Source organism: Amblyomma maculatum, chromosome 1, assembly GCF_055883805.1.
Source record: "Amblyomma maculatum isolate TAMU_Amacu chromosome 1, ASM5588380v1, whole genome shotgun sequence".
NCBI lineage: Eukaryota > Metazoa > Arthropoda > Arachnida > Ixodida > Ixodidae > Amblyomma > Amblyomma maculatum.
Window position 1 is genome coordinate 169,483,133 of NC_139344.1, and position 27,126 is coordinate 169,510,258.

At 45.3% G+C, this 27,126-nt stretch overlaps 1 protein-coding gene across 4 annotated transcripts in view; it reads right to left on the minus strand.

Annotated features, from left to right (window-relative positions):
• wapl (cohesin release factor wings apart-like) overlaps nt 1-27,126 on the minus strand; it is a 94,374-nt gene that overhangs the window by 55,524 nt on the left and 11,724 nt on the right. For 3 of the 4 annotated variants that reach the window (XM_084589554.1, XM_084589556.1, XM_084589557.1), the window contains 9 exons: nt 25,656-26,933; nt 21,304-21,372; nt 20,076-20,219; nt 19,716-19,852; nt 19,087-19,198; nt 14,009-14,266; nt 12,398-12,509; nt 6,168-6,280; nt 449-525 (listed from right to left, as the gene is read on the minus strand). In XM_084589554.1, coding sequence (XP_084445680.1) covers nt 449-525; nt 6,168-6,280; nt 12,398-12,509; nt 14,009-14,266; nt 19,087-19,198; nt 19,716-19,852; nt 20,076-20,219; nt 21,304-21,372; nt 25,656-26,933 — 2,300 coding nt within the window. Of the gene's footprint in view, nt 1-448; nt 526-6,167; nt 6,281-12,397; nt 12,510-14,008; nt 14,267-19,086; nt 19,199-19,715; nt 19,853-20,075; nt 20,220-21,303; nt 21,375-25,655; nt 26,934-27,126 lie in introns of those variants that run through there. The other variant, XM_084589558.1, reaches the window with a different exon arrangement.

A 27,126-nucleotide genomic window follows, 5' to 3' on the forward strand; every position in this document is an offset into this window, starting at 1 on the left:
CTTGCAGTATTATTATTTTTTTCAAGTGAGATTACATTATGCAGCCGTTTCTTGACACTGCTCACCACATCAAAACACAGATTGCACTAAGCTTAATGCAGAGAAAAAACGTTGGTGGAAACAATCAGGAGGCTTACGGGAGACCACTCGATTCGACTTGTCCAGACTCTAGTATTGGCTACAAAGAATTTGCTCATGGTTGTGAGACCATCTTTGGCATGTGTAAGCACAAACACGACTAGGCGGACCCCAAACATTTAGTATTTGTGCCGTTTAACCAAGGGCAACAAGTAAGCAATGTTTCGATTAACCTTAGAACTTTACCTCTGTACACATAGGAAACTTACCGAATAACTCTACTTAATTCCGTCCACCCGCAATTTTCATTTAATGACGTTTTGCTTACTAGGCATACACTGTATAATGAAAAAGCTAAAAACAGACTCACCTGACATATGATGCCACCATGAGGGAGTCCTTGAAATCTAGCAGGTACCTCTGGTTGTCAGTGTTCATATATGTAACCTAAGCCAAGCAACAACCAAGAAAAAGAAACCGAGTCATTAAATATCCCATTAGTGCCCTCAAACTTCCAAGAGAGCATTTTGGCTGGCTAGTTAGTGCATGACGTTTCTTTGTGCTGATGTGATATTTCTGAAGTATGTGCAAACTTAGGGTGTGCGGACTTTAACCAGTTTTAAAATAGTATTGACACTTCGATCTGATTCACAATGCACAGTTTCTTTTCACTGCTATGTTTTGTGGAAAGGTATTTGCGTTTAGACTGAATTAGTTGTAACGATATTTGAAACAACTAGAAAATACTTGAAAGTATTCGATTCAATTCACACCAAAATTGATATTCACATGCCTTCAATAATTGTAACCTGTTAAAATGTTATAGCTACATTTCCATTAGGATAACAGCAACTAACTGCATCAACTCTCTGGCCTGTTGCCCTCTTGTAAAAAGGGGTAAAGCAGTTGCCCAATCTACAATCACGAGTGACCGCAACTGATACAATGTGCTATGCTCCAATGCCTGCAGCGCATCTACGTGGCAAACAGCAATTTCTGCTGCTTCATGTTTGAACCGTGGCACTACACTAATTCATGCTCAAAAGCAGCAGAAGACAAAGAAAAAATGCAGCTGATTTAGCCAAACTGGTCAAATGTGAAGTGAAATGTGCGCACTAGCATGTGCCGCCGGGTACCCACCGGCTTTTCAATGGGTACAAGCATTCCCCCGGCCTGGTGCTCGGCTATTGTGGGTGAAATGTTTGGGAAAGGGGTCACAGGTCTCAAAAAAGGCCACATAATGGGCTTTTGCCGCGCGAGGCGGACTTATTGTTGTCCGATGGCGGAACGGATCACTGCCACATCGGCGCAACTATTTGGTACTCACCTATGGGGCTGAAACGTGGAGGCTAACCAAGAGAGTTCTACTTAAGTTGAGGACAACCCAGAGGACTATGGAACGAAAAATGGTAGGGGTAACATTAAGAGATAGGAAGCGTGCAGAGTGGGTCAGAGAAATAACTCAAGTTACCGACATTCTAGTGGAAATTGAGAAGAAGAAATGGGCATGGGCAAGACATGTAGGGCGAAGAGAAGATAACCGATGGTCGCTTAGGGTAACAAACTGGATTCCAAGGGAAGGAAAGTGTAGCAGGGGGCGGCAGAAAGTTAAGTGGGCAGATGAGGTTAAGAAGTTCGCAGGGGTCAAGTGGATGCAGCTAGCACAGAACCGGGTTAAGTGGAGAAATATGGGAGAGGCCTTCGCCCTGCAGTGGGTATAGTCAAGCTGATGATGATGATGATGTCACACTTCAAGTTGCTTTCAGTTTGAGGCTAGAGTTCAAGGTCAGACTTCAGGCAATGATTGGTGAAATCAGTGATCAGGAATCTTTGTGGTAGCGCACTATGAAATACAGAGGCTGCTTAATGCACCTTAAGAGGGCAATGCGATAGCAGTGTGTTTGAATGCATCACACATGGATGAAGTTGATGAAAACAACATGCAATGCCAGCCTGACCAGTTTGTGACTGACCAATAAGGAGTGCCGTGATGTTGTGCCACTTAGTCAATTCGGAGTAGTCTGCTGAAGCAGCGTGCACGCGGATTCATGGATGACAGACATGAGAAGCATGCAGGAAGGTGACTGCTACTGCCGGGTTTGCGTCTTACGCCAGCAACTCCGAAATGACTTACACGTAACACATCACGGCACGGGCGTGTTTTGCCCTTGGCACGTTTTTTTTTGTTCTAGTCGCAGCATTCGAAATGGGCCTAAAGCGGCTATAAGTCAATACCAACATGCTATGTGGTCAACACCATGAAAACTAGGACCTTGTTGCTTTTTACAGAACAAAACCTCACTTAAATTTCAGTAGAAGTTTTTCACCAGAGAATAAAAAACTGTGAGCAATGACAGTTGCTAGAAAAACTACAACCCCCTTTCTTTTACTGCAACTAGACACCCCCAAAAATGTCAAGACAATTTTTGACAAGCACTTATTTTCTTTTTGCATAGCACACCATGTTAGTGGGTAGCAGCAGCAACGGAGAACACAGAATGGCTCTTACTCATTTAACACAGCCAGAAGCAAATACACTGCTTCCTGGCAACAAATGTCTCCTGCCTCACTAAGTGGCAGCGGATGCTGCCTAGTTAGCACAAAGCACAACTTCATAAAGCACCCATCTTGCTTGCCTTTACTGCGTGTTTATAAGTTTTTTTCTTTTAGTCCTTCATTGAATGATGAAGAACAAGGCCAAGAACAGAGGTAATGGTATGACAAATAAGAAAAAAGATGCTCTGCACAAGGTGGCATGTTGTTTTTACTCTTTCCCTACAGTACCCACTGATCATCTAACGATAACTTCACGCGATCTGGAACATCAGTGTCTGTGTGTCAGCGTTGTTTTCAACATTGACATCATTTTGTGTGTCCAAATATTTTGCAGACTGAATACTATTCAACTTAGACCTCTTGCTTTCTCTAAGACAGTGACGAATTAATGGCCAAACTGTTTGCATATTTTAGAAAAATTCTAACATTTTTTTTTTCTTTTCAGCCACAAGTGTATATTTACAAGTTTTGTTCAATTTTTGCATAAAATCTTGCTTTTGGCAACTAAATTTTTGTGTTGCAGCATATATTTTGGCGTTCAAACTTCCATGCCTCAAATGTATGCTTACTTAGCTTCCATTTCATGCATTACATAAAATATTAAGTGTAATAACTTTCGTAATACACAAAAAAGATACTAAAACTAACAAAAAAGAGGTAATTTCTCCCTCAGCAGGGAAAGAGCTAAGGATACTGTCAGACCCTACTACAGCAAAACTGGCACCGAACACAAAGGAATCCTTGTCACATTTATTCTGCCCTAAAACATCAGTCGGGAGTGAGAAAATGGGTCTGGCCATGTGCTGTTAATCCGCCTTTTGCGCGCGCTTTCTGCGCATGCGCGAAGTCGTAGCGGCGACCGATGGAAACACATTGAGCGGCGTCGACGGCGTTTCTCGGCGCCGCCAGTGTACGGGGGCTGGCAGCACTGGGCGGCACGGTGGCCGTCACAGGCTTGGCAAAGCGATGCCAACCACATCTGCCGCGTACGGTTGCCACTCTCTAAGCGCGCCAAGATGCAAGACGCGGTTTTTCAGGTTTCCTTCGCCGAGCAGCGGCCAACAACGACGTGAAGCTACAATTAGGGCCACCAAGCGTCAAGATGTGAATGGCCGACCTTAGCTACCTACTGCGTACTCTCGACTGTGCGGAAAACACTTCGTTACAGGTATGTATGCATCTAAAGGAAATGTGCATAATGAAAAGTATCTACCGGAGTTTGCACCAAGCCTGTAACCCACCAGTGATAGCCGCAATGAGCATTTGTTCGGCGCGTCTGATGGCGATGTATTTTGTCGTTTGTTTTCTTTATGTGCGAAGGGGCCGGGTAGCGCAGATATCACAGGTGGCTGTGTGCGCTAGACCGTAATATTTAGCATGTTTTATTGCGACTGCCGCCTGATTAAAAAGAAAAGAAAAATTGGGCGTTTGTTGTGATGCACCGCCGTTCGCGAGCCGAGTGGTTGAGCTGGTCATGAGGCTCGCGAACGGCAGTGCATTAAAACGCCATATTTTTTTTCTTGTTAGGCAGTCACGATAAAACATGCTAAATATTACGGCCTAGCGCACAGAGCCGCCTGTGATATCTAAGCTACCTAGCCCTTTCGCACATAAAGAAAAGAAAGGACAAAATACATCGCCTTCAGGTCCCGGCGCAACTAAAGCAATCACGCACCGAAAAAATCCTCATTGCAGCTATCCCTGGTGCGCTACAGCCTGGGTGAAAACTCCAGTAGGTACTTTTCATCATGCATATTTCGTTTAGATGCATACATACCTGTAGTATCTGTGTTTTTGCCGCTCGGAGCATATGACGCACTTGACACTCTTGCACGATACACAGTATTTTTTTTTTACCTTAAAGGCTCTCCTTCGTGCACACCAAAGCATTCGGATTTTGTTCCTTTGGTGTGCGCAATCAGATGCACTTCGTTAGGAAGCTATCGTCGTCTTCGTCCATCCGTTTGCAACGGCAAGAAAACCGCCCGGCACAAATGAGTCTCCTGGAGGGTTCATGCTCGTTCACTTGCAGGGTGGATCGCTCTGGACGTAGAACAGGGTTGGTTCCTGACCAAGATGCGCATCCGATATGTAGGATATGCACATGTGTCACCAAGTCGTTGATTCCGCAGAAATGAACGTTGGAGATCCTTTCACAACAGAATGACCATTCTCTGCGCACCGAGAACCTTTTCACCACTGCGACCACATCCGTTCTGACTCCTGAGGCCAGAAACCAGCTACAGCTCTGAATCATCCATTGCCAGAAAAATGCAGCGCGTTTCCTGCAGGTGTGCATTCCGGCCAGGACAATACCCTTTTCACGGGGTGTGTATATGTGCCTCTCTGCCGATCTTCGTGGATGAAATCCTATAGCTGCACGGTTGTAGATGACACGAGGAGGAAGCGACGCCCATTGCACCATGCCGGCGACGCGATGACCGCGTTGTGCTCGGTAACTCAAGACACCCCGCGCGTATGCGCCGCTCAAAGTCACAGGAGACGATTCCACCTAGCTCTGCAGCATCAACAAACCCCTGGCTGCTTTGCCCTTCGAGATCCCTCTCTCTCTCTCTCTCTGCCCCCACGCTCTCCTGTCTGCCGAAAACCTGCTTGCTGAGAGCGTCTCATTCTGTCACGTCGAACACGGCCCGCGCTACACGCTCTTACAATACGAAGATAGTATATGCGTACGTGCGTTATGAGTGGATTGTGAAAACGCTCTACCTTCCCCCATACTGCGTGAACATGACATGCTGCAATCACTGTCACTACTTTCCGCTCCGAGGCCAAAAAAGGGGGGAAGCTTTCGCTTTCTACCAGCGTTGGCGTGGCCATTTCGTATCGTGCGCTTTCGCGTCGTCTGCTACACTGCCGCTCAATGTGTTTCCCGCCCGCTCCCGCATGATGGCGCCACATCCTCGCGCAAAAGGCGGATTGTATGCGGTTAGTCTTGCAGTGAGGGCATCATGAACATCAAGATAACGGCTGATGGTATCAAACAAATCCATCCATAACCAAAGGGCCATCACTGGTGTTGGACTGTGCTACCACTCTATAAGGCAGAAGAGTCACTACCACCATGGACACTCTTAACGAACTTCTCCTGGTTGCAGACCCTTGCTAAGCCTGTAATGTTAGCTTTATCACCTGGAAATGCACAAATCCCAAATAAAAATTGTGTTGAGCGGGATTTCATAGTTTTTGTAGCCAAACAGGCAGGGCTATGCACTTTTAAAAACATTCGAAATTGCTTTGCGGTTGCTTACAAGCACAAAAACTTCATTCAACGAAGTGATTATACAAGAAATAGTCAATTACACAGAGAATATCTGTTGCAATAAATTTTTCTTTGCGGTAGCCTCCGCTGTTCATAACGAAAACTCCCATATGATATCGCACATTTTCACACAAATGCAGAAATGTTCATTAGAATGTGAACAACAACCAAAATTATGCAGTGCACATTTGCAAGGGCCAGAAGTACTACTTTTACCACTACCTAATCTGCTGCTACTCCAGACAACACATACGTTTTCTAGTACACGGGAGCATCTGTCAATCTTCTTCAGCTTCTCCAGCTGGAAGTCTGTTGGATTCTCCAGGACTGTGACCCCTTTTCCAAAATAGGTGAGACAATCGCTAACTGAAAGGAAAAACAAAGAAGCTTTATATTAAGTGAAGAAAAGAATTGTTCAGTTAAATGTGCAGCGTGAAGTGTCATGAGAACGGAACATATCTTAGAGCAATAGCTAATGCAGTCAACATTTCACTACTGTTGGATATGAGCAATGATGTTTAATCTCGTGTGCTCATCTGTAAACTAAACAACTAAAATCTGATGAAAAAACTTTTCCTGCATCTGCATTGTATCATACTGCAACGGCTAATAATTGAAACCTCCAATGTGAGTTAAAATGCCTTTTTTCCGCAGAACAGTAGAGCACAATTTTAGAATTTACTCTGTAAAAAGACAATCTGTGGGACCAGTGAGAAAGGTGTTTGAGAGCATATCACGATATCACAATAAGCCACTTTAAATTTAATGTGCTGCAGATAATAAACTGGAAACGAAGGCCCAGGAAAGCTGATCAAAGAGAGGTTACTTCTAATGCAGGGTCTTGCGAATACTCTACCATTCTGAATATCGAAGCCAATAATGATACTAATGTTAACCTCAAACAATCTCAAAGCATTTCAAATTTTTAGGCGGTTAACAGGAGAAAATGAAACATCAAAAAGAGTCAGCAACCAATTGCTTTGGTGCTACGGAGACTTCTCAAATGCCAAACACAGTAGAATATCTGAGACGTGAATTCCCAGTTGACACGAACTGCAGGACGAAAAAAGTGTGAAATTTTTCGGCAGGAGTGCATTGTGTACAACAAGCAAAACTTTGGATCTTGCGAACATTCTCCCACGGCACCACCATGGATGATATGAACATGCGAGCCGTGGCCACAACCTCGGGGACTATGCGCGGACTGCACACTGATGACTTTGTGATCACTCGCTGTTCTGTATGCACAGGAAGCAGTCTGCGGCGACATGCAGCTCACAGATCGCTGTTAACGTGATTGCCAGTCCTGCTGTAGACCATAACCGTAGGGCCATAGACAGATCTGCATGAACGCATTTCCTATGCTTCTGTATACAGACGAACCCGAAAATAATGAACCAAGATAAACAGCGAACACTCAACATTATGCACGTAAAACGCATATTTTATAATGAACTACACATTAATATAGCAAACTCTGAGCGAGCGCGACTGGTCACCAAACGCCAGCCAATGCGCTTCTGGGCCGGCTCCGGGTAGCTTCTGGGCTGCCGCGCTACCTGACAGTGCTTCCATGAAACGTTACAACTGTAGGAAAAACGAAAGAAAATGACCGGGAGTGGCTTTCAATTCTGCGCCTCCTACCAGTTCTTATTCAACAGCTACCTACCACGTGATCAAGTGCATGCGAACAGCGCCGGACCTATCGTGCCTCGGATGATGGGAGAAGGCAGCATTTGCTGCGCTGCGTCGGCCACGTCCTTCATGCTTTCTCCATGTTCGCGACTTTTGCGTGCCGCTCTAGTGTGCTGCTGTGCAGCTCACAAGACTTCGGCCATAGCTACGTTGTCGACGTTTCTGCAAGACGACGAAGAAGCAGCGGCAAGCTCTGCCACTTTCTGACAAGCTTGAGATAATTCACCGTGCCGAGCGTGGTGGAAAAAAGTCTGACGTTGCAACACATCAAAATTCAAAAGAGCACGTTGAGCACCATCCTGACCGCCATCAGAGACAATGCAAAGGACCGCCCGAAAGCTGATGGCTGTCGCCTCCGCAAGCCAGCTTACGACAAAGTAAAAAAAAAGCCCTATACCAGTGGTTTTTGGATGTCTGCGCACGAAATCTGCCAGTCTCCGGCCCCTTGCTGCAACAGAAGGCAAAAGATTTCGCCTGCACCTTGGACGTCGATAGGTTAACGGCTGGAAGTGGTTGGCTCTAAAGATTTAAGGACTACTCTATCAACAAAGCAAAGTGCAAAAAACGACAAAGGACAGGATGAGGACGTTGTTTTGCGCTTTGCTTTGTTGACAATGAACCAACACGCCCAAACATTTTCCCTTCTGCACTACTCTATCCCTGGAAAAGTGGTAGCAGGTGAGAGCCACGTCGTGCATGCAGAAGGCGCCGAAAAGTGGGTGCAGGACATATGGCGTGGTGTGAAGGAAAGGTATGAGCCATGCAACAATTTTAATACGGACGAGACTGCCTTGTTTTCGCAGCTACTGCCAAGTAGAACATTGGCGCTCAAAAATGAGGTGCCATGGAGGCAAACTGAACAAGTTACTATTCTCCCAATGAACATGGATCGCGACCCACAAAGTTGCGACAGCTTGTCACTGGCAAGTTCAAGACTCCGATGCGCCTGCGAGGATGCACTTCGCTACCAGTGACATGCAAGTCGAATTTAAAAGCCTGGATTTCAATAAACTTTAAACGAGCGGACTTGAGATATGCCTCCTCCTCGACAACTGATCCATGCATCATTGCGGTGTCTCGCTCAAAAACATCAAAGCTCTGCTTCTTGCCACCAAATGCCACAGCCGTTTTACAGCCCCTTGATCAAGGAATCCTACGGGCATTCAAGCAAGGCTACTGGAAGCGTGTTGTTGAGCACCTGTTGGTGAAATTGCGGGTGAATGACGAGCTGAAGATAAATTTGCTAGGCGCAATCGAAATGACCAACCGTGCCTGGCAAGGTGTGACGAGAGACACAATTCACAACTGTTTCCACCATGCTGGATTATGTCAGCAGGGTGCAGAAGTTGCGAGGGCAGTGAAAAGCGACAGCGATATTGCTACACTTTGGAAGAGCTCGCTGATACAACGGACGCCCTGCCAATAAAAGTTGCCTTCGAGGACTTTTTGACAGTCAACGACGACATTGCTGTGACAGCTAGCCAACTGGACATCGAAATTGTTGTAGACATGCTGGCATCTGGTGCCGGTGCCACCGATGAGCCGCCACCAGAAGACAATCGTCCTCGTCAGACGCTGTAAGAAGCCCTTTCTGCTACCAATATGCAGCGGCGATACTGCGCCGAAATACAAAGAAGTGAGTTGGAGTTCGCCGAGATGATGCCGCATGTCGTGAACGTGATTTTCCTTCATAGTGCCAAAAGCAGTGTTCAGGAGAAAATCACCGCCAACTGCAAATAGATATAGATATATCTGCAATAAATTTCTCTTGGAGTAGATTATTCATGGTGAGTGGCATGATTTTTCATTTGTTAATGCAGTTTCAATCAACTGTTTTATAATCAATTTGATGCCAGTGTTCATTATAAACAGGTACGAACAGAGCGAACCACTTCGCATATCGAATAAATTGCGTTAAATCACGCTGTTCGTTACAACCGGGTTTGACTGTACTAATTTTGCTAGTTTTTAATGATAAGAAATTTCTGACACAAACTTTTTCGCGACCCCGTGAGAGTCGTGCAGAGAGATTCCACTGTAATCAGCTTCAGCTCAGAAAGTCATTTCAGCTTCAATATTCCAAGCTGCTAGAAGTTGACAGTCTTACACATGCGCGTGTGATGTGTGAAGCTCAGATGAAAAGCATACATGCCATGATGGGAACTGTGCTGCATTGCAGAGGGGCCCGTAACAGAAAGCTCATGATGATGAAAACAAAACATGCTCAAGGCAAGCATTCAGTCATTGGCTTTTGTAGCTGTGGTACTTGTCCTGGCGACAAATGTTAAAAGGCAACGCAATGATATGTTACTGTTTACACGTTTTGACAACACAAATTAAATGAGACAGACAGAATGCCAGTAATCTAGTATCACAATGAGAAAATTAGGACCGCAAAGCATTTTGATGCTGATAAGCAATCTTCACTTCAAAGGATGCTGCCATTTTCTTGCAGTTCCGACCTTTTCCCATGTTTGGACAAGCTGACTCTGCTTAGAAGAGTTTCAATTTAGCCCTCATTCCATTATTGGGCGCGAGGACATACTGTGGCGCCACCTCTCAAAAGTGCCCGCATGACGAAGTAAGTGGGATAACGCACGTTGAACGGCTGTCGTAGGATGCTTTCCTAGGCAGTTCAGTTGTGCGTTAGCATTACGTTTATTTATTTATTTAATATACACCTCAGTCTGGGCCTGTATAAGCTTAATTGGAGGTATTAGACCCACTTGTTCGGCAAGAATGCACTTCACCGAATCAGAGTTACCGAAGTTGGCGAACTTTACTGCTACGATGAAGCGAACTGGCTGCAACATTTCTGCTCTTATGGAAAAAAAGAGAGAAAAAAAAAAAAGAAAACAAGCTACCACACAACCAGCCAAATGTAAGCAGTCAGTGCAAGAGCAGAGGACTACGAGGAGCCTGATAGATGCTGAGCGCCTTCGCATAGCGCCGGCGGAAGCGGCACCGTTCGCCTGCTCCCTCGAACGTAGTACTAGAGCAAACAAGTTTGACATGGATTAATTTCATAGCTAGTGTGAAGATGTGCGTTCCACGCAGCGAATTCTTGCACACTGACTACCATCATTGGCACTATTGGTTAGAGCAGATATTTGTTTCCCCCCCAAACAGTAGGTTTTTTTTTTTTTTTTTTTTTTTTTATATCGCATATCTCGATCAGCACATCACAACATGCATGCAATGCTCTATCTTTCATTTATTCACGGACTCATTTGAAATTACTGCAGTACTGGAGATGCTGCCTGAGACCACTCATCATTCATACTGCTGCCTGTGGCTGCAGAATGTTTAGTTCACTTCAGTGAAACTTCCATGTCAACGCATTCATTTAGAATAATTTAAGACCTTCTGGCCTTCACATGATCCCTCCTTTCTTTGGGAGGGTACTGCTCCATGAAGAGGCCAGCATCATTTCCATTCTTCCAGCAATAGTACCGTTAGCTTCACAAGTGATAAGAGCAAATTAAAATGCGTGCGCCGTTTTCACCTAACTTTTAGCGCCAACTCTATGGACGAAATCTCGCTCGCTGAAATGTCTGCTGCGCACATCATGAGAATGATCACTCACTGATTTGCCCAATCAAATTTTGATTAAGAAAAGTTCTGTGAGTTTATGTTTCGATTAGCAATGGGAGCTTAATTGCGCCGGGCTCCCTCGCTTACGTCCGGGTACAGAGCAGTAACGGACCGTAGCAAAGACTTGAGCAGCCTCAGTAATGATGCAAGATCAAAAAGTGCAAGGCTGGCACTCTATATCAACCCAAACTACATAACTAAATGTGACTATTAGCTTTTAAAACGCACAAATTCAATCAAGCGTCTGCTTGGGCAGCAGTAAGAGGAGTCACGTGATCCCACTTGCTTCCCTAGGTCGACACTAGCGCCGTTCGCTCCAGTGGTGGCGCTCGCACCCAATAGCAGTAAGAGCATGCCACCGTGCCTTTGCAATGCAGCACACCTGGGAAGGGGGGATAGGAATGCATGCATCTCCCTGAACACATTTGTCAAGCATAGTGCAATGTTAGTCTACTTAGGGACCCATCCCAGAAGTCACAGGTGCTGTGTCCTTTGACCACCAGTGCACACAGGCGTCGTACAGCATGACGCTTTCAAGTCACTGCAAGGTGCTGTTCAACCTCGAGGTATTGAAACTGAGAAAGGTCCGCATCTTTTCATCGCATGCAGTTTTACGTATGTGCAGTTTTTGCGTGAACAGCCGAAAAGGCAATGTAGAATGGAAGCCAAGATAATAACAAAAAAAGTACGGTCGAACCTTATTATAGCGAATGGGTAAAATTGGAGAACTGATTAGTCAAAATTCTAAAATGCCAGCAAGAGCACTGCAATTTAATCACCAGAGGGATAGTAACTCGGGCAATACTTAAGGGGGGACGTGGGATCAAATTGTGAAAATTTCACAAAATTTCAAATTTTAGAAAAGATTAAATTCGGAATCTGCAAGGCCTTTTCAATGACCAAAAAAAAAAAAAAAAAGAGAAAAACATCAAAGTGAGCCTAATGTTTTTGTGACTGCTGGTAGCAAAAAACTGGCCGAAATATCAGTGAAAATGGTCTTCTTCCGAGCATAATAGCTCGGCGCCCACACCGCTGACCGCGAAACGTTTGGAACCACTAGAAAGCTCATTTCACCACAGTACCTCTCCCTTTAGAACCACATGTCTATGATAAAAAATGAAGTTAGAATGTGAAATCCAGACACAAGCAAACCACACTATCATAAAGCAGACAAGCATGTCTTGAATACCTTACCTGTATTTACAATGTGTGTCAGTCCACCTTGTAATCGCAACTCTTCTTTGAACCACTCTCCAGCTCGCCTAGATGTTAAACTTAGTAGAGTCTCGAGCGCTAGCGTGCCAGTCTGCATGTGAATGCACAAACACATAAAATTAGAACCACTTCAGTAGACCAGCCATTACGTATCATATTGTGAAATCACATGCAGTTCTTGCTGTATACAGACGACCATTTTCATGTGAGGTAGCCTTGGCAGCAGTCCCCAGCAAATGATGATACTCAACCAATAAGGTCATATGCTGCTAGAGACATGACAAGAACAGTGGCAGCACAAACATCAGCAAGATGCTGGTCAAGGGCTGTTGGTGCCTTTCTAGAAGCCAAACAAGAGAACAGAGTGAGGACAGGATGATGGAAGAAATCTGTCAGACAGCAGACGCACGTTATCCATCTTTTAACTTTCATCGTGTCCCCACACCCTTTTGTTGTTTGGCACAACTATTCACAAGCTGATGCCACATGGTGGCTGAGGAGGTAAACACCCTAGTGGTGGTCGCAGCAAGAAGATTGCTTACCCATTTGCGATTGCAAAGTGACCTTCATTAATGGTGCTTTTAAGCTTGATTATAAAAAAAATCGACAGCCTATTGAAATAAGCGAATGTGTAGTTTGCTACAGTAGACAAATCAAGCTATAAAAAGTCAAATAACTTCAAAATGCTGTGCATTTGCAGACAGAATGTCTGGTAAAGCTATGGATTAGCAACAATATAAGAAGGGGCATGAAGTTTTGCGACATTAATGTAACAATGATGTCGATATGCCAAGTAGGCAATATCTGCTGGGCACCTAGGCCCCGGAGAAGTGCATCTGGGCTGTGAGAAACGCCTGAGTGAAGGGCTAAAATTTAGTTACGACAGGATAGGAATTTAACATGAAATAATATTTGAGTACAGTGAGACCCCATAACAATGTGACCACTGTGACAGTGCCTAGAATAATCAGGCAACAATTTTCCCTTAAAAATTGCGCCATATTTTAATGTGTCTTCTCCTTCCTCAGTTCCAGGTCGTCTGCAGCACAGACCTTGGCAGTATGCCAAGATGCCGGGCGCCAGTAACAGCAAGGCTTGTTTATGTTATAGTGCCTAGAATATACTGGCTAGTATGCCGTGCGGAGGGGCCTCCCAATGGGAGGTGGTGGCCGCACCGGCGACGCCTTCCAACCTTGGCCGCCAGGAACACTACTCGTCATAAAGGTGCCGCCAGCAGCCCCGGCGGCTCCAGCATGTTGGCTTGACACTGTTGCACCGTCGCATTGCCTTGTGTTATGCGAATCGTTTTGCTAATGCTTACGCTGTTTTTTCTCTTTTGTTTGAGCTTTTTTTTTAGCCCCAGGAAGTGAATGTTACACTGACTATAGTAGCGACAGCTTCCAGTGGCCATGCCAGCTATGCAACGGAACCTGCGAGTGCATGTCACATGACAACAGAGAGGTTATGGAAGCCGATGCCTCGCATTCATAGCTTCCATTGCATAGCCTCAGGAAGCTGTCCACAACTATGACGAAGCTAAAGATAAAGCATCAGGGAATGAAAAGATGAGAAGGAAAAAGAAGCCCTCACATTGACTCTGTTGAGGTTGAGGTGCTTGGCATGACCTTTCTGCTGCATCTGCTCACACAGCTGCTGAACCTTCTCCCGGTGCCTCTCAATGAGATCGGATGAAGGGTGCTGGGCGGCCTCCAGGCCACTGTCTCCCCCTTGCTGGGGGTCTGACTCAAATAGCTGCAGCATGAGAGAAAGCGTGGACGCATCCAAGTCCATCGTGAGCCGGTCTTGACTCAACACGAAGAAGAGCGTGGCCGTGCACAGCGACAGGCTCTGCAAGGAAATGGAAAGAAAGGTGATATATAGATATTTCCGAAGGAGCTGATGATGCAAGGTGGTGTCCCTTTAAGACAGGTGACACATGCCCAGAAGGTAATCTTTCCGATCTCTGGCACAGTATTCCAAGTTAAGTTTGCAAAATGCAACAGTAAAACCTCGTTAATTCGAACTCGGTTAATTCGAACTTACGGTTAATTCGAACCGACGCATGGGTCCTGGCATGGCCCTATGTATTTCAATAGGAGAAAAAGCCCGATAATTCGAACATGCCAGTATCCACAACGGTTAATTCGAACTAGGAGCCCGTGGCTCACACAGCTCCTCGCAGACAGAAGTCGGCCCATACCGTGTACAATGCGCAGGAAAATTACTAAAGATGCAAAAAACAAAATCTTTCAAACCTGCCCGCGCGCGCGAGACGAGGTGCGCACTCGACAGTCACAGCGAGCATTCCGGTGCATGCCGTAGCAGGTTTTCGCTGCCAGGTGCCGCCAGGCTCCATCACACCAACGGTCCGGCGCAAGCTGTTGCAGGTTTTGGCTGCACCGCGGTTGCTGGGTGCGCTTTTGACAAGCCTTTTTCTTTTTGTCCTGCGGTCACGTTGTGTGCACAACGCAGTTGTCGGTGTCGTGCATTTGTTCGTGCCGCGGTGGTCCAAGTTTTACCGTTTTCGTTGCCTCACCGCTTTGCCAGCGATGACTCATCGATTGTGACAGCCATGGCAAACCGCGGTAAATACACAGCAAAGGAACTCAAGACGAAAATGGAGATTTTGAGTGAGGTGGAACGTGGTGTCCTATCCAAGACGGATATAGCTGAAAAGTACGACATCAAGAAGAGCACGCTGTGAACGTATCTCAGGAACAAGGAATCGATCAGTGCTGCCTTTCGTAAAGACGTTATGGAGCCCTCTCGCAAAAGGCTACGGACGTCGGCCCATCCCGAAGTGGAGAGTGCCGTAATGGCATGGATAAAAGAAGTTCACAGCCGGAACATTCTGTTAAGCGGGCCCATAATTGCTGCGAAGGCTGCAGTCTTTGCCAGCCAAATGGGCATCAGCGAGTTCGACGCGTCGGAAGGCTGGCTGTCGCGTTTCAAGGCGCGTCACGGGCTGACATTTAGAAACGTTTGTGGGGAGTCAGCTGAAGTCAACAAGGAAACGTGTGAACAGTGGGTCTCCAGTGAACTAAAGGAACTCCTCGCTGATTATGCGCTCAGCGATGTATTTAATGCTGACGAGACGGCGCTGTATTTCAAATTGCTCCCCAACAAGACCGTCACTTACAAAGGCGACACTTGTGCTGGCGGAAAGAGAAGCAAAGAAAGAATCACCGTCATGATGTGCGCAAATGCGACAGGCACGGAACAGTGCCGCTTGCTGGTGATTGCAAGGCAGAGAAGCCTCGCTGTTTTAAAGGCATCAAGATACTTCCTGTTGATTACACCGCAAACAAAAAGTCGTGGATGACACGGGAAATTTTCACCGACTGGCTGCGCAAGCTAGACAGGAAATTCGCTGCACAGAACAGAAATGTTCTCATGTTCGTGGACAACTGTACAGCTCATTGTGACGTGAGTGGACTGACAGCAATCCGCTTGGCATTTTTGCCTAAAAACACGACTTCTGTGCTGCAGCCTATGGATCTTGGAGTTATTCAGAACTTAAAAACGCTTTACAGGCGCCACCTCCTAGAGAGACTTCTTCGTTTGGACAGTGGCAAGTCGTACGACATCGATTTGCTTGGAGCTGTCCACATGCTGGCATCATCGTGGAATACCGTCAAGTCGGAAACTATCAAAAATTGTTTCCGCAAGTGTGGCTTCAGTGATGCCCCAGAAGCAGGCAGCGCGGAGGTAGCGGAGGCTTCGTCTGATGATGACTCCGTCGTGCTCGACCATGGCTACGCTGCTTTGTCGGAGGGTGTCGCCTTTGAAGCCTACGTTGACAACGGTGTGGAGACGTCTGGGCCCTTGAGTGATGAGGATATAATCGTGGCTGCATGTGCTCCAAAGGGCTCACGAGTGGCGAACACTGCTGAAAGCAATGAAGAGTCCGATGAAGGCGACGATCCGGTGCCACCCCCTAGTGCATGTAAAGTAGCGTCGGCGCTTGATCTCGCTGCACGATACTTCTCCGCCGATGAGAATTCGGATCCTGCGCTGGAACTCTTGGGCAAGCTGCAGTCGATGCTTGTGGAGTCGCGGCACAAGAAACGCAAGCAAACGCACATTACCGATTATTTTTCCATGTAAATAAACATGTTTTGAAGCTCGCTAACACGAATGCATTCCGGTTCTTGTTTGCGGCGCATGACTGGCCGATTGGTCCTGTTCATTCGCCGTTGCGGCTCGATTGCAAAAATTATCGGAATCGCCCTCCGTAAACGTTCAGTAGCGTCTAGCCCTCTTTACTCATGGTAATGAGTCAACATGTGGGCTCGGCCAGCACGGTGGACCACGATGGCGCTCATTCCAGTGCCCTACTGTTAATTCGAACTCCGCTTAATTCGAACAATTTTCTCGGCCCCTTCGAGTTTGAATTAACAAGCTTTTACTGTAATTTATTTCAACTAGCGCTTGCCTGCTCCTTTCAAGGAATGGCTACTGCGTGACATGACCGCATTTAGTGTTAAATTTAAGAAAATACTATAAAGCATCTGCTGCAGGTGCAGTAAAAGCCTGTTATATATAATTAAACTGCATTTGGATGACAATGCAGTTCTAATTCATCAAAGTTCAAACTAACAAAAGTAACAATGTGCGGTATACTGCGACCGGGAAGCAGTTGGACAGTAACATTACCTTATTTTATACCTCTAAAAAGTTCTGTTCTGTGATCATTCCTTTCCCCCCCCCCCAAGGCAATGGCCAACACTTTTTCTCCTAAAGCCCGAACACAGTGGAAGTCTCCTCTACGTGCTCATGTTCAAAACTGAAGAGGCGGGTGGTGTTCAGTGTAGTTAAACTAGCGCAGTGAAGACTTGCACTGGAGTTTCAAAGGTCATGGAAACACCTATGTGAAAGTTGAGAAGTAAGCAACTGCCACTTTTAAGCCAAAATAATTGTGCAACCTTCGTCACTCGCAAATTCACACTTTTAATGGAGGTTGTATGACCATCGAAAAGCAAAAAAATTGGCAGCCAGCAGCATGTTACTCGGTTTTTCTGAACTGGCAACAAGCTGCAAACCAATAAACCATTCGGCATGCTAGCTGGCCACACATCTTGCATCATCAGCAATTAAGTATCAACGTGACACATGGCTTCAGTCTTATCTAGAAGCCTTTTTTTTTATTGGCAACACGCTAATTACAGCAGACTGACAACATTTTTTACTAAGCCATGGCATAATTAGTCGGCTTAACTCGATGTGACAATTGTCACTGGCGCTGCGAACATGAAATGGTGACATGACGGAGAGGGCATCGAGATATGGAGACTGAGACATGTCGCAATGCCTTCATAACTGTGGCCTTGCGAATGCTGGTAACACTGTGGCACATATAATTTGACGTACCTTGGCGCTGGTTGCACCATCCACAGCTTAACACAGCAACCAGCACGCAAAGTTACTGAAGCCTTTGAGGCCACTGACGACAACAGCTGGGGAGAAATCACTGATGCCACGTAACTAGTTGCCGGTGTGCCACTACTGAACTTGAAGAAAAACCTGCTCAGGCCTTATTTTTGCCTGCCTGTCCACACAAATCCCCTAGAGGCTCACACGCCATTTTTACTCTTTCTATTTCAATAATGTGGCACATCCTCACAAATGTGTTCCTTGGTAGGCCTTGCGATCACGAAACATTGCGATCTGCATTTCAATTAACAGGCATTGATATACTCTAACGAAGTGTGGATGGACCAAGTCGTACAATTTGAATTATGCAAAAGCCGGAATTACCAACCTTTCATTGCTCAGGTTAAAAATCTAACCTAAAAGACAGAGAACTGCAAAGTGTTCTTCGTATCACAGGACATGCACATGTTACCTACTTGTAAACTAAACTAGCACCTGCATATTTCAGCCAGATGCAGCAGCAGGTTTAAGGGAGTTTTTAAGAAGGTTTCTGTGACAGTGAAACATGAAAACGTCAATTTTATACAACTACTCTTCTGGAAGACTAGACTCATTCCAGTAACGTTTTCTTGGTTAAACAGCAATGAATAGTGCATCAATAATTTTCAGTGAATTTTAGGTGATATATCAAGAATTTTAGGTTATAATAAACATACCATTACAGTTTTTAACTGAGCTTGTAATAATTTTTTCAGCCAAATCTAAGTGTCAAGTAATCATGGCATTTCCTCTGACATAGAATGATACCACTGAAACAATTACTAACAGCACAGCATTTCAGATAACAAACCAGATAAGATAAAGTTCCACACGAACACTGTCTCAAACATCTAAATTACACAACTAAGCGAGTTCTGCTGGCGCTACAATGAACCATGTCAGCTCCAAGTGACCAGAAAACAGAGACAGCATAGGTATGTGACACTCTCCTCTCCTTGCAACTAGAGCACAGTCGCCAGCTTCTTTCTCGCTTTTTAGAAACCACCACCACCTTTGCCACAGCATTCTAACTGCATGAAAAAAGTTTGCTTACTCAATTCAGCACGTAGTGCATTCAACCTCAAAGTGTGCTTGCCCATTGTGACTGTGCATCCAAAAACAAAAATTTACTAATGCTCTCTTTCAGTGACAACCAGTGAAATTACAGCTTGTTCGGGTACAAACGCAAGCAGAACAACAAAGAAACGAAATGAATAAAATGCTAACAGACAAACAATAATGAACAGGAAACTTACTGGGTCAGAAGGAGCATCAGTTAAGGCACTGAAGAACTTGTACATGATTCCGTGAGCTCGTAGATGCATCCGGAATGCAGGAACCATGCACTTAGAAGCCAAGCCAACGACACTGCACATAGAGTGATCACACGAGGGACACACACACACAAAAAAAGATCAGCAGGAAACAATGACAGGTGTTCCAAGCCACAGCAATGGAAGCCATTAAATGAAATCTTAAGAAAACTATAACAAAACATGCATGCAAACTATGCCCTAGTACTATGTAGCAATCACTGTAAGCTAAAATCTAAGCAAACGTGGACATTTTTTTCCTCGTGCCTACGCTAAACCTGCTACAACACTACACACTGAAATAGCAATGTGCCTTTCCCCAGAAGGAAGAGGCACTTCACTTTGCAGAATTAGTCACGCCAACAGAAGTGAAACCGAGGGCACAACTAAAAGAATGAATGTTCAACTCTGCTATTTATGAGCCGTTACATGAAATTTCTGCAAGGATATATTTTCTCTAACAAACTCACCTCATCTAATCACTAAAAGCTTGCACCTTCATAAAATATATTATGAACAAACCTCTGTTAAGAACAAGACTACCATCACAAACAATTTTTCACGTGGCTCACCTGAGACACCTAGCTGCTATTGGGTTACTAGGCTGTACTCCCTCCAGCAGGTAGTCAATGTCATCGTTGAACTCCTGTGTTTCTCCAGATTCGTGGCACTGATATGCCTTTTTTACATTGTGGACTACGGTATACAACTAGCAGAGAAAAAAAGGGGGAGAAATTATAATTTTAACACCCATTTAAGTGCCAAGGCATGAAACACATGTAGTTATCCTAGAAACACTTCTATGATCCCGTGCAATAAATACTTCAATCTGTAGCCAGTATTTCTGGGCTTCTGCTAAAGCATGCATTATATCAGGGTTGCCAACGTCACAGGAAATGAATAATAAAATGAAATTTCACAGGTGGCCTTACCTCACGCGTCTTACGAGGACACTTTACAGATGTCACAGTGTCTTTCCAAGGCCGTGAAGGGCGGCGCACCTCCTTGGTCAGAGCGCCGTCATCAAACCACTCATCATCAAATTCATCGGCATGCTTGTTCTGATCTTGTGCTGCCTACAAACAAAACACAGACACAAAGTTGTTTCTAGATTTGTTTTTTTGCAATGCATGTTTATACCCAAATTATTTTGGCATTTGCAGTTGTAATCCTCTCTTGCTGCACACTGATTGCTAGAAACCTGCTGGGGTTAAAATAAGTTCATCTTATTAGAGGTTCTTGCTAAAAATAGTTCAAGAAAAAAGATACTTGACCATGCCAGGCGAGTCCAACATACATGGTGTTACTGCACACACTTCAATGATTCCTAAAGGACAGGGAGCTCGAGAAAGGAAAAAAAAAAATACTTCAGGAACAAGGCCTCAGCCTCAGCTAACATAATTTACTGCAACAACTCATCTAAGTATAAAGCTAATTAACTAAGAGAGACTGATGAACTCTTAATCCAGTTTGGTGGTTAGTGCCAATAAAAAGTTTGAAGCTGAGAAGAAGACTACTTTTGAAAAAAAAAAAAAAAAACTAATTTTCTACAGTTGTGTAACATGAGGAAGTTCAGCACCTTTTCCCCTTTCAAACTGAAACTGAGCATATCTCCTTCGGGCACCGTGCCCCTGTATAAGGACGCGAACTTTGTGCAGCCCGCTGTGCAAAAAGGCAATAAGAAATGCTGTTTTGAACGTTTCAAAACGCGTGCCCCGAGCCAGTATTTTCCCCTGTAGCCAATATTTTCCCCTCTCTGCATGAAGCATCCACAGTACAGTGATCATTCCAGTGGCAAATTTAAAATGGGGGTACACCTACTACTCCCATGTGAGAAATTTTGTATGGGTAAAGCCATGCGATAACTCATTTTTTCTACACAAGATATCAAATCTATTCTGCAAATAGGACAGCCCCCCAACCATCTCCTTCAAGACATCCGACCCTGGCTCATTAATTCAAAGAATCACAACCTGAAAATTAAAAACAAGGGGCACACTCATCACAGACACAGAGGTAGCATTCATAAGTTGCATTTAAATTAAATGTTTGTGTTTCATATGTCTTGGACCTGAAGACAAATATTCTGCAGAACAGTTACACAGTTTAAAATATACAAATCATGTGAAAGGTTGTTTAAAAAGGGCAGCAACTAATTACCTCTGTCTGCTCAAGCTCTTCATCAACATCTGGGGTCTGCCAGTGCCGCATCTTGTAAACGGCTTTCGGCTGTGTTAGAGAGAGAGAGAAAAAATTATATATATATATACATACACGGACAATATATGAGCCTGCTTAACATTACGAATGAGTAACTATGGTTCTTTTTATACGCTATAACCTTCCCATTCCATGTGCTTATCCAAAAGTGGAGACAATAATCTGCTCCAATTAAAGCAAACCTTCATGCAAACATAAGGTGCCCCACTTTGCCCTCATGACTTTAGAGACACATTACAGCCCACACATACAATCCACACAAAAAATTTTTTATGCTTTCTTAACATGATATGGTACGGTACAGTACATACCTTTCAGATACTGGGTATTCTGGTGCCTCAAAAGGCAGCAGCCACTATATCCCCTCCATGTCAATGAGTAATTACTCCCTTACCGCAAAAATTATCCCAGTTTAAACTACACAGTTACCTGAAAAATTCAAAACTGGCTTTGAATGCTGACATTTCTTATAAAATTATTACTTTCAACTAAATAAGTCTACTGATGCTTTGCACAAACTTCAGCTGAAGTCCGGATGTAGTAACCATTCTTTTGCTTCTAAGAAGTGCACACTTTCATTTTATTTTACCAGCTTGTTATAGACCTTATGCAAAAGTGCTGCTATCTACTGGAGGAGAACCAAAATGATTAAGCGGCGCCATGTTGGGGGATTGCAGTCGTGGGATTGCCTGGTGCGTGTATGAGCGGCTTTCTCGGTTTGGCAATATGTTTATTTTAAGGTTTAAGAGAGAAATAATGACAGACTTGTGATCCGTGGACCTTTTGGTGTTTTCCACGTTTCCAGGCAGCTTTGCAAGTGCCTACAATGCGTTGAAAATGCAATTGGAGAGCCACTGCGGCCGCAAAGGAACTTACAACGGTGTCGTACGTTCAAGACCAACAAGTGCACTGGGCAAGAATGTCTTTTTGTTTTGAAATGTCGGGCTCACACTGTTCTTCAATCATTGGCCTCTGTTTGTTTTCTTTTTGTGTCGACGATCATATTGTTGAGGTGCAAGTATACTCAGCGTCCGCATTGCGCTGACAATGCCATATAACAATCGCACACTCGATAACGAGTGCATCTTGTTGAAACATGCTGGTTGCTTGTGTGTTTAAGGCTGACCAAAGACCTTGTGCTGCTGAGACATAGGATCTGTGCTCGATCCTAGCCATAGCAGCCGTTTCTTTTATAAAATTCAGAAACTAAAACACCAGGGTGTCAAGATTTCGGTGCACGATAAAGATCCCCAGGTGGTCAAAATTAATCCGTAGCCCTCTACTACTGCGTGCTTCAAAGCCCTGGTGTAACTTGGACGCGCTAAAAAAAAAAAAAAGAATGGCCTGATAATTTGCATTGCTGTATGCATTTCGGTGCCAAGATAGCAGGTGATCGGCAGAGTGACAGTCTAACCATACTACCAATGCTGCATTGTGGGTGCACACCGTAGCTTTATCAATTCTGCTTGGAAGATTCGATCTTCGCAAAATATGTGGGAAGACCAAACAGCTGACAGCGAGTGGTGAAAGACGGATTTACACTGCCTACTGCGTGCGCCGGGCTAGCTGAAGGTTGTCTGCTTCGGATCCATTCGCCTGTGACACTTCGCCAACAGAAGAATGTGTATGACTTGTATAAAAGCAAGCTGAGCATTAAGGATAAAAAACGGGCACATGAAGACGAAGTGCCAGGCACAAAATTAGTACCGCGTCAGAAATTAATAGCTGACTAACACAGTGCGCCGTAACCGCTGGCATACCGCCGAGTGCTCCTTGGCAAATTACAAGATAAACAAACAGCTCACTTTTGACCTTTTTATACGATCCTTCTGCGATTCAATTAGTACCCTCGAAAAGAACTCAACATCTGGCAGTGGCTTCCCGCTGACCCCGTATGGTGATCCCAACGCGAAAGAACTACCGAGGCACGTAAGTCTCTTTACGCGCTGCTAACATCCAGAGTATCATACAGAGCGCAGAGCCGACCGAGCCTGGCAACTCCACAAATGTTTTACCGGTCGCCCCGACAGTACATACACAGATGCCTCCCACCACCCCCTTCGCCCCGCTATGGTTGCGGTTGCATTGGCACCGCACCGAAACTGGCACAACACCGCAACTGTTACCACCGCGGAAGAGGTTGCCATCGCGTTAGCTCTGACCGACCCCTCCACCAAAGTAGTCGTTAGCAATTCTCAACAGGCAATTCGTAATTTCGATGCAGGTCGTATATCCCGGCAGGCGCACACTATCCTCCGATCTCTCCCCTTACCGTCTACACCTCGTCTCCTCATATGGGCCCCAGCCCATTAGGCGCTCAGCGGGAACGCACAGGCGCATGCTCTAGCCCGAGAACTCAGCTACCAGGCGGAGCACCCTCCTCAGCCTGCCACCTCCTCTGACACTTCCCAAGGCACTCATTTACGCCTTGTTATGTACACGGACATCCTCCACAATTATCGGCTCGAATGGTGTCTATACCCCCCTGCACACCGGGAACTATCCCTGCGCGAGGCCGTCCATTGGCGCAAAATACAAACAGGAACCTTTCCAAACCCATGGCTATATAGCAAACTTTTCCCAAATCTTACTGCACCTACATGCAAACACTGCTCACAACCAGCCATATTCATTCACATGGTGTGGACATGTACACGACACAACGCAGACAATTCAGCTACAGTAGATGCATGGGAGTCCCTCCTGCGTACCACCGAGCACGCCCAACAGCACCAGCTCATTTTGCGTGCATTGGAGGCCACAGAGTCCCAAGGAATTCCTGCTGACCTTCTCTAAGCAGTGCAACCAGTCTTTCAGCTGGTTCCCCTTCTTTGGGAGTAAATAAAGAGCCTATCATTATCATCAATGCTTATCAAGTTCTACTGTATCACTTCCGCTGCATGTTTTTTAACAGAGTTCGATAAACGTTAGCTCAGTCAACGCGCGGTTTTATCAGTTTGAAATGTTGTTTTACTTGGTATAGCGTTCGATTTTGGATACTACTCATTGATGCTTTTTCACTGATACATAGCTCCACATTTTAGCTTAAATTTAATCACAGGTTACGAACTAAGAACTACAATTAGTGTAGTGCAGCCGTACTCGATGTAAGCTATACAGCGATGTATAGCTTGGTGTTGTAGGGTGAATGTCAATTTATTTGTAATTAGCAAATTAAGCCATAAATAAGATATAAAATCAGTTGTGCAATTGTACTTGCCATAAACTATCAATGATATGACAATGATGTAGCATAAATTTCAACTTAATCCCAATTAATTAACACCATTTAATTGAGACCTAAAATTAGTAAAGTGCAATTTTACTCGACATAATCTAATCAAATATAAAACACCTGTGGCTATTATACTGAACATAAGCTGCACAGCCACTGCAGACACGTTCTGTACACACATGGCGCACATGAGCCAAGTATTGGTGCGCATTAATAAAAAACTATGAAGCTGGCACCCTCACTTTGTTTCCCTGGTTATCCTTAGCTCCTTTTTGTGTACGTCAAAGTACACAACAACATCTGGGCACCTTAGACGACAAATGCCAACTTTCGGGTAGCTAAACCTGCACTGCCATAGAACGGCAGTATCCAGAATCCTGCAACATGGCGGATTCCAACTTCTGTAGCAGAAGAAATTGCATTTTGTAGCAAAATTTTGCTTCTTGCATCAAATTACAAAATAGTAGCTGGAGCAAAATTTCAGCTTCTGGAGATGGTAAGTTCAAATATTGACAGTGATCACACACTAAACAAAAAAAATCATAGACCCTAACCCTACACCCAAACGCCATCATTAGAGGTGTCACATGGTCGGCCTGTCGTCTTCGCAACCTCAGAGACGCAGACAGTGCACGAGGCGTTTCACCTGAGTCATCCAAGATGACTGCTATCGTTAAATTATTGAGAGCTATTGCGATCTATCAGTACCGCCTAAGAGGCAGTGGAGGCTGCCTAGACAGAGCGAGTGCCATGGCTCCAGCACAGCTGCGGTTAAGTGATGTCATGGTTGTCACATGACTAGGCAGAGGCGAGCGCGCAGTTACCTCGGTTTCTGAGTGGCGACTGAGTGACGTCATAGCTACCACATGGTTTCTCCTAGGTTCAAGGACAAATGCGCACACACACACACAGCAAAGAAGCTACAGAGGGAAGCAGTAAAAGCTTTCGCTTTTAAAAACTGGATAGGTTGGTTCTGAGCCCGTCACAAGACAGACAGGCAGCTTCTACTCCTCCAATATCAATGCACTGGGCAATAGCAAAATGTAAACCTATTTACCTTTTTTGGGCTTTGAAATATCTTTTTGCTCTTGAATATGGACCTAGAAGATGATGGTTTTGGTCCTGGAGGTTTGGCAGCATCACCCTGAGAGCTTGGAGCTGAGTCCTGTGATCCAGACGGTGACTCCTGGGAACCTATGGCAGAAGCCTGAGAGGTCTCACCAGCAATCACACAACCAGGCTCTAAGTACTGAGAGGTAGGCAGTGACGAGTTTGAGGCCACTGCATCTGTGTCCTGCCAGGCTGCTAGCGGTTCTTCTCTCCTCCCGGCATTCACAGATGATGAGTTGCCAAAAGGTGGCTCACTGGAGCTTGCTGCCTCGCCACTGCCCATCACAGTCACACCCAGGTTTGCAGTAGGCACCACCAGCACCAAACCAGAAACCATGGCGTCACTAACAGTCACTGCTGAAGCAGTTCTCTTCACAGGGATCACCATCCCCGATTCCTCGACAGAGCCACCCAAGTTCCTTTTCCGAGAGTATGTTCGAATGGCTGGTGGTGCACGGAATGAGCGCTCATCATTGCCATCACAGGGCTCGCTGCCCTTAACGGGCTCCTCGACGACAAGCGTGGAAGAGGATGGTGGAGGTAGTCCTTGGGGGGCAGAGGGCGCAGCAACTGCCGCAGAAGTCAAAGAAGCAGCCGACAGAGGGACAGCAGCCAAAGGTGAAGCAGCTAAAGGAACAGCGGTTAACGGTATAGAAGCTGAAGGAGCAACAGTCAATGAGGCAGAGGCCAGCGAGCCACTAATGGGAAGTGCAGCATTTGCAGTGCCACTGGTCTGAGGAACAGCAATTGCAGAAGCAGTAACAGAATGTGGATGATCCCTTGAGAGTGCTGCGGCACGACTGCTTTTTTCCAGCTTTACACATCGAAAGTCAACATTGTCGTCAGGGCCCCAACTGATGCCCACTTTAGATGGTGGTTCATTCTTCTCCCTAGACTTGCTTGGAAGTACACTGGAACCAGTCGATGCTTTCAATTTTTCAAATTGTGCCACTGCCCGTGCTGATGTCTGAGAAGCCAGAGATGATGGACAAGCGGCGTTACGGCTTTTGAAGAACTTTTTAGGCTTTGGCGGCTGCGGCTGTTTGCTTGTCTGCGCAGCCTCCTGCATCGTGCCATGCAGATGTGAAAGTGCACTTTTGGTGCTGCGAGACGAGTCATCACGGTCACTGTCAAAGCTGAATGGGTCATCATCAAATGAAGAGCGCCCAGCTTTCAAGTCCGAAGGTGCTGGCGCATCGTTTGCTCCATCAGGCTGGCCGTTCGCCTAAATGAACACAAGCAGAAAAGAATGTTCATAAAAATTGAGCCAATGCCACTTGCCATCTGTAATAAATGTTAGGAACACAGGTCCAACAATTTATATCATTTACCAGGAAAGGAAATTTCATGAAACACTGCATACATGACAACTATTAGAGAGTAGGCTACAAGCATTGTTAATTTTCATTAAATACTTA